The sequence below is a fragment of the Rhinolophus ferrumequinum genome, chromosome 26, assembly GCF_004115265.2.
Source record: "Rhinolophus ferrumequinum isolate MPI-CBG mRhiFer1 chromosome 26, mRhiFer1_v1.p, whole genome shotgun sequence".
In the NCBI taxonomy this organism is placed as follows: Eukaryota; Metazoa; Chordata; class Mammalia; order Chiroptera; family Rhinolophidae; genus Rhinolophus; species Rhinolophus ferrumequinum.
The window spans coordinates 29,553,978-29,566,339 of record NC_046309.1 but is presented as its reverse complement, the minus strand read 5'-3'; the positions used below and the strand labels follow the sequence as shown (position 1 = coordinate 29,566,339).

Genomic DNA, 12,362 nt, shown 5'->3' with positions numbered 1-12,362 from the left:
ATGCTAGGCATTGTGCTAGAAGCTGGGAGTACAACAGTGAATCAATGATTCAGTTCCTGTCCCCAGAGCTCAGATTGTGAGATGGGGTTAAGTTTGGTTGAGATAAAGATAAGTAAAGAGAGATTCAAGTACAGAGTAGTATGTGCCTGATAGGAGATGTAAAGAATGCTGTGTGAGCACACAACAGGCTATGCTCAGACTGGAGGGCAGGGAAGCATCCTCAAAGAGTGCTGGGGAAGCCTACTGCCGGTAAGATAAGGAAACTGAACCAGGGAAACTGACAGGCACGGGAGGGCGCAGGCAGACCCAGAGAGAAGGGTAAGTGGGGACAATCAGACAGAGGCAAGGAACACACATGGTGCTTTCTAGGAAGTGAGATGCTGAGAGAGCTGAAAGCTAGAGTGCAAGACAGGTTGAGGGACATAGATGAGACTGAGAAAATAAGGGCAGGTTAAGCCATGCTGAAGCTTGTAAAGGAATTCATAAAAATATGAAATCTGTTAAAGAGTTTTGAGCTGGAATGTAACAGGATCAGATTTGTGTTTTAAGAACTTCACCAAGGTTGTTGTGTTTAGAAAAGATGGCAGAGGGTTAAGATGGGAGAGCAGAAGACCAGCTAGGGGTTGCTGTGGATCTCATCCACAGCAGGAGAGTGGTCTGAATTTGGGTGGGAGCCATGAGGATGGAGAGAAGTGGGTCCTTGGCAAAACTTGGAGGTGATTTTCATAGAACTTACAGATGGACTGGATGTGGCGTGTGAGGGAGAGGAAGGTGCCATGCATCCTCTCAAGTGTGTTTTCAGCACCAGGAAGATGGTGTCTATTAACTGAATCTCACAGGTAGCGACAGAAAAAGCTCACACATGACACTGCAAGGTGCTTTCTTCCTGGACACTGCCAAGCTGACATCAGTGAGTGAGTGGGCCGTTTGCTGGGAGTGGGAGTGGCAAAGCTATGGTTTGTTTTTATTCTTCCTTCTTGAGATAATCCCTAATCATACTCATCCAGTACAGAAAACGAGCTGTCCCCACTTCAGTGAATTGAAATACCAAAATGTACCAAATGACTAGACTAGTTTTCACAGAGGAGTTCAAAGAGGAAATCAGCTGCTCGTGCTGCTGAATGAAAATGGGTAATCACAATATTTTTAACACGTTAGACCTTATTGTTTTTGAAATTAGGAAAACTCTTTTTATGGAGTTACACAATTCTTTGCTAGGAAGCCTTTTAGAGATTACTAACAAATAATTTGGCAGATGAAACTTGTGGAGGTTAAATTATTGCCTCAAAGTCAGTCACCTGTTGGCTGATTACTTTTTTTCTTTCTAAATTGCACTGATAATGTCTTGAGAAGTGTTGATTAAACAAGTGAAAGTGAGCAAATGTCACTACAGGACCCATAAAATAGTTTTATGTTGGTGTCGAAAAGCCCTGCTTATTTTTGTGGCAAAATGAACGGGTTTTTCTGACAAATCATGTAAAATAGAATATGGTATAGTTTCTGTTCTTGGTGATCATGCCTGCTTAAAATCCTTTTAAGTGATTTGTGCATTTATCCAGAGCATAATTATTGTGATATTGAGAAATATAGTATTTATAATCTCAATGTTTAACCAAGTGCTATGTAATTAGTCCTTTAAAAATAATTCTCTGTATATAAAATTCATAATTTCATTTCATATTATCAAGTGCCAAATAATATTTTCAAAATTTTAATCATCCATATATAATGGATGCAGTGGAAATACGTATGAAGGGTATTGCAGTTCTGATATTACAATCAATGACACATTAAACCACATTTTAATGGGGTGGCTGGTTAGCTCAGTTGTTTAGAGAGTGGTGCTGATAACACCAAGGTTGCCGGTTTGATCCCCGCATGGGCCACTGTGAGCTGTGCCCTCCTTAAAAACAAACACACACACACACACACACACACACACACACACACACATTTTAGTATTTTGCAGCAGTCATCTTTTTCTGGCCTTGTGTCTGGCATTTCGATGTTTGATGTATATTATTTTATCACAGAAATGATTTAGAAAACTGAAGTTACTGAAAATTAGAAAAAAAAATGTTATCCTGCACACATTTGTTGATTTGGCCCTGTTCTCACCTAAGAATAAAAATTCTGTCTGGGATTACTAAGTCAAAATAGGGGCTTCCTCTTCACTCCTCAAGATAGAGAATACACATTAAACAAATTTTATGTTGCTTACATCTTTATGACTTCTAATGAGAAGAGATTTGTGGGTGTATTTTTCCTGGTGGAAAACGGATCACATCTACTATTTTCCTGAATTGGCAGAACCAAATTCCTTGCATCTTCTTAAATGACCTGAGCAGTTGCTACTAAGTTTTTGTTATGTCACTTAGGAAAGACCCATGGTCGAATACGTTTGTAATCACTAAAACAGAATCAATTACCTTCTTTTTTCCCTTACTTTTTCTTTTCCTTAAGTCACTCACCTACAAAATATAATTTGGGGAAACTTTAGGGAAGCCAAATTTCATTTCTTCACAGATGTCTTTGGGTTTCATCAATTTGCAAGCCTATGGTCGTGGTGGGGACTATGATAAAGAAAACAAAGACTCAGGGAAAATGTCAAAATTAAAATATAATGAACTATTAAATATGGGATTTGTTTGTATAACTTTCTACTGATGCCCTCCTTATATATAAATACAAAATTAATGCTAGTGGGTTTTTCCCCTCTAAGAAATATCTACAAATAATAATAATATCCAGCATGCCAAGCTTTCACATTCATTATTTCATGTATTCCTCATCTATGTATGAGGCAGGTAAAATGATACGCCATTTAGCAGATAGGGAGACAGAAATTTAAAAGAAGTTAAGCGATTGCCTAAGATCACATTTGAAGTGGTGGAGCCTCCTTATCCATTTAGGACTGTGGGATTCCAGAGCTTTGGCCTTTAACCCCTCCTGTGATACCAAAGAGACTGACCTGTGAATCTCTGGGAAGGAGATGGTTCCCAGGCAGGGGAATTCTCCTCCCTTCATTATATGCAGCAAGTGATTGTAGCTCCATCACCTTTCCCACAGCCAAGGTTGGAAATGGTGTATGACAATCTTCTGCAGAACTCAAAAGGCCTAAGAGGGTGAAGGTGCATGTGATGTGTAGCTTCTGTATTTCCTGGGCCTGGCTGATTTCTTCAGTTAGTACGTTTGGTGTTATATCAGTTTTTCAAAAAACTGCCACTTGCACTCTCAAAGCTGAAACAAAACATGGATGTAGCTCATTTTTTCAAATTTCATCTGTACTCCTGCATTCTTGATTGTTAGTCATCCTCCCTAGTTGAGCTTATTGCATACAGACAGGAATGAACAACACATTGGATGGGTGAGGAGGGGAGGCCAGAGGTGTTTGATCACAGGACAAAGGGTCTGAATGAAATACCTTGAATGGATCCTTCACCTGGTGTTTGCTGTCTCCAGAATATTCACTTTTTAAATATGCACCGAGGAGACTTCTGCTTCCAAGAAGATGGAGTAGACATCCTTTTTCGTATTTCTCCCACTAAATACAGTTAAACATTCTGACATCATGTATCAAACAAACCTCAGAAGATTCTGAAAGGTGACGTAAGATTCTGCCAAGTGTCTGAGACCTCAGGACCAGGACACAGACATGGTGGTGAATTCTCTGTGTGTTCTTTTTGCCTCATAAATCTCTTCCTCAGTACCGGAGAAGCTGGCAACCCAGAAATGTCAGTGGGCTAAGATACAGCCATGGGCCAGCGGAGAGCAGGTGGGGAGCCTGGACCTCCACTCCTGCCCAGCAGCCAAAGGCACCCCACCCTCATGGTCGATGGAGGCCCTGGAGAGCCGCAAGGAGGTGCCCCCTGGACGTCCGCCTCTCTCTGTCAGTAATGAGGCAGTGTCCTCCTTTCCCTGGGGAGTGGTATCAGAGGACCGCTAAACTAGAAAATTTAAGTAAGGCCCAAACTCTTTTTAATACTCAAAATGTCAAATGGGGCTGTAACAAAAAAATGTTAACAACTGGGTCACTGGAGTCCCAGAAGGAAAGGAGAAAGTGAATGGGCCTGAGAGTATTTGAAAAACCAATGGCTGAAAAATCACATAAATTTGGGAAAAGACATAAACCTATAGGTTCAAGAAGCTGAGCGAACCCCAAACAGGATAAACCCAAAGGTATTCATGCCAAGACCTATCACAGTCAATCTGAAAACTAAGGACAGTGAAAATAAGTCTTGAAAGCAGGCCAGAGAATTGATGTAGGAAATGCACTGATTTTTGGCATTAGAAAAATAGGCAGGTTACCAGCATTTCTTGATTTCAACTATTAGTGTTCTGCCTTTTCAACTGTACTCAACTGAGCTAACATGTACAGAGCACGTACTAGACATCTACAAATTATGCTGAGCACCTGGGGGGAGGTGGGTAGGACATTTGCCAGTATATACTGTTCCAACAGCAGATGTTATCCCTTAGAGCCAACCAAAGAATTCCAAAATTGGAAAAACTTCAGAAAAGGAAATACAAGAGCAGAAATTTATAATTTGGGATTTCTGGATGGCCTTCAGCTCTGTGAACTCCCTGAAATTAACCTAAGAATGCCAGTGCGCAGTATGTGCATTTTTCTTGGGAAATGACTATACTTTTCATGGGATTCTCAAAGGAGCTGGTGGCCCCAAAAAGGTGAAGAGCCACTGTAAGTTTCTGTCCTTTTCAGGTAAACCCATGCAATCCAACCTAGATAGATGAGAAAAGAGGCTAAAAATAGAGAAGGCATTCCCCATCACATCCATCAAAATTCCTGAATGCCCCCTCCTGATATATCTCTACTGTTAAGGGTAAAATAAAAAAACAACAGTTTTCTTATTACTTCTAGGCACTTCTGGAAATACATGTTCATTAATATTTGCCTGTAGTTGATTTTGAACATTTAAAAATAGTACTTGGAGGTGACTAAATGACTACAGCACTGTGGTTTAAAATGTACTTCAGGTTTGAATTCTCCCAATGCCAATGGAAAAGTTCTGACATCCACACAGCAGCCACCGCCCTACCTACATCAGTACCAACGGGCTAGTTCATGAGACAAGACAAGCTCTCCCACAATCTGCATTCCCTTTTCCATCTTTCAAAAAAAACAAGGCATGTAAAATTAAGTTCTATTAATTACACAATGTGTAACTGCCAATTTATTGAACAAAAAATGTTAGTGCTTTCTCTGGTGAGAAAACCAAACAGCTATGACAAAGATCCACTCAGTTTTATGTCTTCATAGTGTGGTTGTCCCCCACTCCTCGTACCCTCCCCAAATCCCTCCTGTCAGCCAGGTCAGCTCGCAGCTGCAGAAATGCTCTGTAAACAGTATCCTAGGTTGACTGCTGTCTGTTTTCTGACCACAATAAGGCTCCCAATGTCACCTGGAGAGCTGGAGATTAGAAAATGCATTATTTTAGGAAAAAAATTGACTACCTGATTCCAGTAAGACCCTAAACTAGTTTGATTTACTCAGATTATTGTATACTAGCTGTATCTACAGAATCAAAAGAATCATTTGGGGCCGTTATTAAAAAGAGAACTCCAGGTCCCAACCTGTAATGACTACAACACAACTGGGAGTTTTATTAAGTGCCTTTGGTGATTCTTGCGCGCAAACAAGTTAGAACAGTCTTTTTAGAACTTGAATATGCGTACAAATTATCTTGGGCTCTAAAACAAATGCAGATTCTGATTCAATTGGTCTGGATGCGGCCTGAGAGTCTGCATTTCTGACAAATCCCTAGGTGATATTACTGGTGTGAGGACACTTTAAGTAGCAAGGTCAAAGAGGGTATGTTTCATTGGGCTGGTGTGTAAATCAGTAGAGGTCATTACATTTTCCTTCTATATCTATGAATTCTCCACCAAGGACCTCTCCTACCTCAACGTGGCCCATTTCTCATTTTTTCACTGACTGTGTCTCTATAAGCTGGTGCGATCAGTTAAGGAAAGGCATCCTGCCCGTCTGACTTAGCTTATATAAAAGTCCACGTAAAGATAAAAACAGCCTAAAACAAGCAAATAAAAAACACACACATAAAATTACAGCATATGGGTTAATATTTAATATAGTATTTCTCACCATGTAGGTGTTAGTCAGTTAATATAAACACTTTTTTAAACATTAAATCTCCATTTCAATGTCAATATAAAGCATTATTTTTACATTAATCTTCTCCATTTCAATGTTACATACACTGAATACATTTATCTAATCTTTTCTCCCCCAAAGAAATAAAAGTTTTAAGTTCTGACTGTGTTTGGTTATCTAAGTACCATATTAACTTGGGAGATAACAATACAAAAATCTAATACAAATATGGAGAAAAAGACTCCTCACCAATGCAGGGGGCAATGATTACAACTAAACAGTGGCAAGTTCCTAGGATTCTGGGCAAGAGTTTCCTTCTTCCAATTTAAGCTGCTTTGAGAATTCTGAGACCATGAAATATCACTTAGGCAAATTTCAGCCATCTTTCTTCTTTGACCCTCTTTCTAACTAGCAAATACAAATCACAGACTGCAGTTTTCAGTGCATTTGTTGTGAAGAAAGCATTTTTATTCCATTTAACATATATTAATTTTATTCCCATTTACAGGAAAACAACTAAGAATGTAAAATTTCCCTATTTACTGTTTTTTTGGGAACTTTCAGACACCAAAACTGTTTTTAACCTAAATAACACAAATGTTTTCAGGGCAAGGTTTGATTCAAGAGACCCTTCAAAGTCATATCTGTCCATTTCTCTTTCGAGCATACACCCCCAAGCAGGCACAAATGCCTGTAATGCTGAGAACCACACCTAAGAAGAGAGCGATTGCATCTCCGGCTTCTACTGCTTCAACAACAGGCAGCACCAAAAGCAGTGGAATGACTACTAAGAACAGTTGTGTTGAAACTGAGGTCATGATGTTGGGACCTTGAGATGACTGGATCTTGAGTGCTGAAGGTTTCTAGAAATTAAACATGGAAGCAAAAAGGAATCATTAAAATCCCTACCTTTTCAAATGACAATATGAATACACGACAAATAGTATACACAACCTTCTCAATTTAAATTTCACACACATCTCCTCATTTTACCACGGAAAAAAACTGAGAGAAGTAAAAGGCACTTAAAGATGGTCATTTGGGGCTCATCTATCTCCCCTTCTCATAGCCACCTGACTCCACACATTTTCCCACACTCCGTAATGCCAACACCGTGTGAATCAACCAAACAGAACAGCAGAACATAATTAAGGACACTCACTAGGAAACTTATGATATCCTAGTGAACAAAAAGTACATTTTCTTAGAGTCTCTCCCATCCAGGAAAGGCAGATAAATCTGGTAAAAGTCACACAGCAAATAATTCTGTGAAGTTGTGGGGAATTAGTAAGACTTACCAAAGAAACGATATGTATATAATTCTATCTGACGTGAAATACTCCCTTCTTGGAGCTCCTAATGCTGAGGCTAAGAGGTTCCACGTGACAGCGCCTATTATCAGAAGAGGGTTGGCGGGGGGGTTAAAAATTATTCATCATCATCATCGTCACCATTATTATTTTAAGAAGCAGCCGGAGTCAGTGTAGAGCAGGGAGATTGTCCAGAAGGGAGAGGAATGGGTAATAACTAGAGAAAACAGTTTGTTCAAGGAGGGGAACTAGATTTCAAGTTGGTCAGTTCGCCCACACAGGAAAAACTAAAAATAAATCGAACCGAGAGACAAGTTCGTTCCAGGACTTAATATTAAGATTTTAAAAATAATTCCTACATTGGCCCGGAAGGGTGCAAATCTGACCCCTCTTTTACAAATAAACTGGGACAATCTAAGTATCCTTTGGAAAGAGTTTTTACATTACCTTCCAGGACGCAGCCATTACAGGAATGGCGAGGAGGGTGGAGTCTCTGAACTACATTTCCCACAGTCCCCGTGGCCGTCGACTCCCAGAATGCACGAGCGCGCTGGCGGAAGAGGGTCACGCTCTACCGGACACGAAGAGGAGCGAGGCTCAACGTTTTACTTGTAAAGCGGTTTTGTGTACTTGTGCAAAAGGTCACAGTTCATGTCAGGTCAAGAACTGACAGCGGCTGTTTTTTTTTACCGTGTCCAAACTTTTAAGACACAGAGGTAGTTATGTCTTTTTCTTCGGCTGAAGTGAAGACATAACAGCTCGAAGGGATTGCTGGGGCGGAGTATCTGTTCCATATGCTTTTAAACTAGGGGCTTCCAACCAACATTTTTGAAGCTGGGAATCCCCTGCCACTATTTTCCAAGTGGGCCTCGTGAACATGTTAGTTCTTTTTAACCCGTGGGGGAAAAATACGTTTAATAAGGCATCTTGGAAAACATTAAAGCCATTTGTATGAGAAAAAAAAAAGTTTAGGAAAATAGTTTAAGCACTCTAAGAAGATTTATACTGTGTTTCCCCGAAAATAAGACCTAGCCGGACCATCAGCTCTAATGCGCCTTTTGGAGCGAAAATTAATATAACGGGTCTTATATTAATTTCTGGGTCTTAAATTTTCACTCCAAAAGACGCATTAGAGCTGATGGTCCGGCTAGGTCTTATTTTCGGGGAAACGGTATGCTTTGGGTTCTAGAGTGCTGAGATTCCATATTAGTTCAAAAGTTCAGTATATGGTATATTTTAGTGATTGCTTCCTAATCATGTTTTCATGATACCCACCCTAAATGTCCCCTCAATATTTATGAAAAAGTATAAGAAGTATTCCTTTTGAATCATGTGAATGAATCATTTGCATGTGTGTTAATCCTTTCTGAAAGAATCTCTTAAAAGTCAAATATCTGTGAAGTTCTTACTGGACCTTTCTACTCACCCAGTCTTCTGAACTCTCATTTACTTACTCCACAATTTATTTGAAACCCTCAGATTGTAAGTTATTAATGATGTGGGCTAGGGATGAAGTCACCTGCCCTATCTAAAAGTCTCACAGTCAAACACATTCAGATACAGCAGGTACGTTCAGTTCAATGCCTGTACATAGCATGTAATCCTGTGTTATTGGTTATCTTTTTTTTCACACATTACAAATCTCTCTAGATTGACAGCAAAACTTCATATTCCTATGTCAACACACACCCAGCAGGTGCTCAGTAACGTTAGCTAATAATTATTTGGCTAATAATAATAAAAAATAAATGTGCCAATAAGATTTTATGAGAGACAAGAAGTGCCAAACAAACGAAACCAAGCTGTCTTGCAAAGAGGAAGTCTGAGGATAACTACACATAATGTCAGTATTGATTCTCTAAACTTAATTATTTTAACAAGTTCTGTCTTTGCCTCATTTGTCTTGATCTACTTTTAATTTTGTAACTCTCTAATCAATTATATTTGAAGTAGGAGCTATTTTTTATTGCTTCCAAAATATTCTCTTATATTTTAGTGTGAACATTTTGGGGATTTAAATTTTCCCTATATGTTTATTTCAGTTAGCTCAAGTCAGCAGAGACGACTTTATTACAGACTTGTTTCTACGTGAGTTGACACTGAAGATAATAATTTGATTTTAAGTTTGAAGAGGCTATAGGTGGCAAAATGCTTTTTATTTATTATTTTATTTTTCAATTATATTTGACATTCAGTATTATTTTATTCAGGTGTACAGCATAGTGGTTAGATATTTAATTAATTTACGAAGGAATCCCTGCATTTGGTCTAGTATCGACCTGGAACTATACATAGTTATTAAAATATTATAGACTATATTTCCTATGCTGTACTTTACATTTGCTGTAACTACTAATTTGTACTTCTTAATCCCTGCACCTTTACACCCTGCTCCTCAATCCCAATCTCATCTGTCAACCATCAATTTTATCTGTGTATCTATGAGTTTGTTTCTGCTTTCTATTTATTTTGTTTTTTAGATTCCACGTATAAGTGAAACTGTATGATATTTATCCTTCTCTCTGATTTATTTCACTTAGTATAATACCCTCCAGTTCAATCCATGTTGTTTCAGATGGCAAGATTTCATTCTTTTTTATGGCTGAATAATATTCCATTATATATGTACCGCCTCTTCTTTATCCATTAGCCTATCAATGTACACTTAGGTTGTTTCCATATCTTGACTGTTGTAAATAACATTACAGAGAACTTGGTGGGCTATTTATATCTTTTTGATTTAGTGTTCGTATTTCTTCGGATAAATACCCAGAAGTGAGTTGCTGGGTCATATGGTAGTTCTATTTTCAATTTTTTATTGGAACCTCCATACTGTTTTCCATAGGGACTGAAACCAATTTGCAACCCCACCAACAGTACCCAACGGTTCCCTTTTCTCCGCATCCTCCCCAACATTTGTTGTTGTTTGGTATATTGATTATGGCCATCCTGACAGGTGTGAGGTGATATCTCATTGTGGTTTTAATATGCATTTCCCAGATGATTAGTGATGTTGAGCATCTTTTCATATGTCTGTTGGCCATCTGTCTAGTCTCCTTGGAGAAATGTCTATTTAGGTCCTCTGCCCATTTTTTAATTGGATTGTTTGATTTTTTGGTGTTAAGTTGTATGAGTTCTTTATAAATTTTGGATATTAGCCCCTTATCAGATGTATCATTGGTGAATGTCTTCTCCCATTCAGTAGGATGTCCTTTTGTTTTGTTGATGGTTTCCTTTGCTGTGCAAAAGCTTTTTAGTTTGATGTAGTCCCACTTGTTTATTTTTATGTTTGTGTCCCTTGCCCAAAGAGATATATCAGAAAAGATATTAAAAAGAGCAATGTCAGAGAGTTTTTATGGCCCGTGTTTTCTTCTCGGACTTTTATCATTTGGGGCCTTACATTTAAGTCTTTAACCCATTTTGAGTTTATTCTTGTGTATGGAGTAAGAAGGTGGTCCAGTTTCATTTTTTTGAATGTATCTGTCCACTTTTCCCAACACCATTTATTGAAGAGACTGTCCTTACCCCATTGTATATTCTTACCTCCTTTGTCATAGATTAAATCACCATATAGGCGTAGGTTTATTTTTGCACTCTCAATTCTGTTCTATTGATCTATATGTTTGTTTTTATGCCAATTCCATGCTGCTTAGATTACTATGGCTTTATAGTATAGTTTCTTATCAGGTAGTGTGATACTTCCAACTCGTTCTTCTTTCTCAATAGCCAATATTGCTGTGGCTATTCGAGGCTTTTAATGGTTCCAAATAAACTTTAAGATTATTTGTTCTAGTTCTGTGAAAAATGCCATTGATATTTTGATAGGGATTATATTGAATCTATAGATTGCTTTGGGTAGCATGGATATTTTAATTATGTTAATTCTTTCTATCCATATGCACAGCATATGTTTCCATTTATTTGTATCTTCTTTAATTTCTTCCTTTAGTGTGTTGTCATTTTCCAAGTACAGGTCTTTTGCCACCTTGGTTAAATCTATTCGTAGGTATTTTATTCTTTTTGAGTCAATTGTAAATGGAATTGTTTTCTCTCTCTGACAATTCATTATTGATTTATAAAAATGCAACTGATTTTGGAGTATTAATTTTGTCCTGGTACTTTACTGAAATCATTTATCAGTCTAATAGTTTTTGCTGGAATCTTTGGGGTTCTCTCTATATATTATAGTATCATGTCATCTGCAAATAATGACAGTTTTACTTCTTGCTTTCTAATTTGGATGCCTTTTATTTTATTATTGTCTGACTGCTGTGTCCAGGACTTCCAATACTATGTTGAATAAAAGTGGTATATGTGGACATCCTTGTCTTGTCCTAATCTAAGGAATATCCTTTTAACTTTTCCTTGTTGAGTATGATATTGGTTTTGGGTTTGTGATATATAGCCTTTATTATGTTGAGATATGTTCCCCAATTCCCACTTTGCTGAGGGTTTTTATCATAAATGGATGCTGGATTTTGTCAATTGCTTTTTCTACATCTATTGATATGACCATATGATTTTTCCCCCCATTTTGTGTATGTGGTGTATTATTTTTATTGATTTGTGGGTATTGAACCAAGCTTGCATACCAGGGGTGAATCCCACTTGATCATGGTGTATGATCTTTTCAATGTATTGCTAAATTTGGATTGCTGATATTTTGCTGAGGATTTTTGCATCTATGTTCATCAGGGATATTGGCCTATATTTTTTATTTTTATTTTTATTTTTTTTATGTCTTTGGTTTCTGAATCAGCGTAATGGTAGCCTCGAAAAATGAATTTGGGAGCTTTCCCTCCTCTTGAATTATTTGATAGCTCTAGGAGGTTAGATGTTAATTCTTTGGATGTTTGGTAAAATTCACCTGTGAAGCCATCTGGTCCAGGACTTTTGTTTGTTGGGAGTTTTTTGATTACTGA

At 38.0% G+C, this 12,362-nt stretch overlaps 1 protein-coding gene across 1 annotated transcript; it reads right to left on the bottom strand.

The window, feature by feature from the left end:
• Nucleotides 1-6,081: 6,081 nt before the first annotated feature.
• Nucleotides 6,082-7,975, bottom strand: SMIM30 (small integral membrane protein 30). The gene is made up of 3 exons (XM_033098616.1): nucleotides 7,888-7,975; nucleotides 7,429-7,522; nucleotides 6,082-6,993 (listed from the first exon to the last, which is right to left on the bottom strand). The coding sequence occupies exon 3, from the start codon at nucleotides 6,946-6,948 to the stop codon at nucleotides 6,769-6,771; it is 180 nt and encodes a 59-aa protein (XP_032954507.1). The 5' UTR covers nucleotides 6,949-6,993; nucleotides 7,429-7,522; nucleotides 7,888-7,975; the 3' UTR covers nucleotides 6,082-6,768.
• Between the last annotated feature and the right edge of the window lie 4,387 nt (nucleotides 7,976-12,362).

Excerpts from the sequence above, each read along its gene's own strand:
- SMIM30 (XM_033098616.1), bottom strand. The coding sequence starts at position 6,948 with ATGACCTCAGTTTCAACACAACTGTTCTTAGTAGTCATTCCACTGCTT.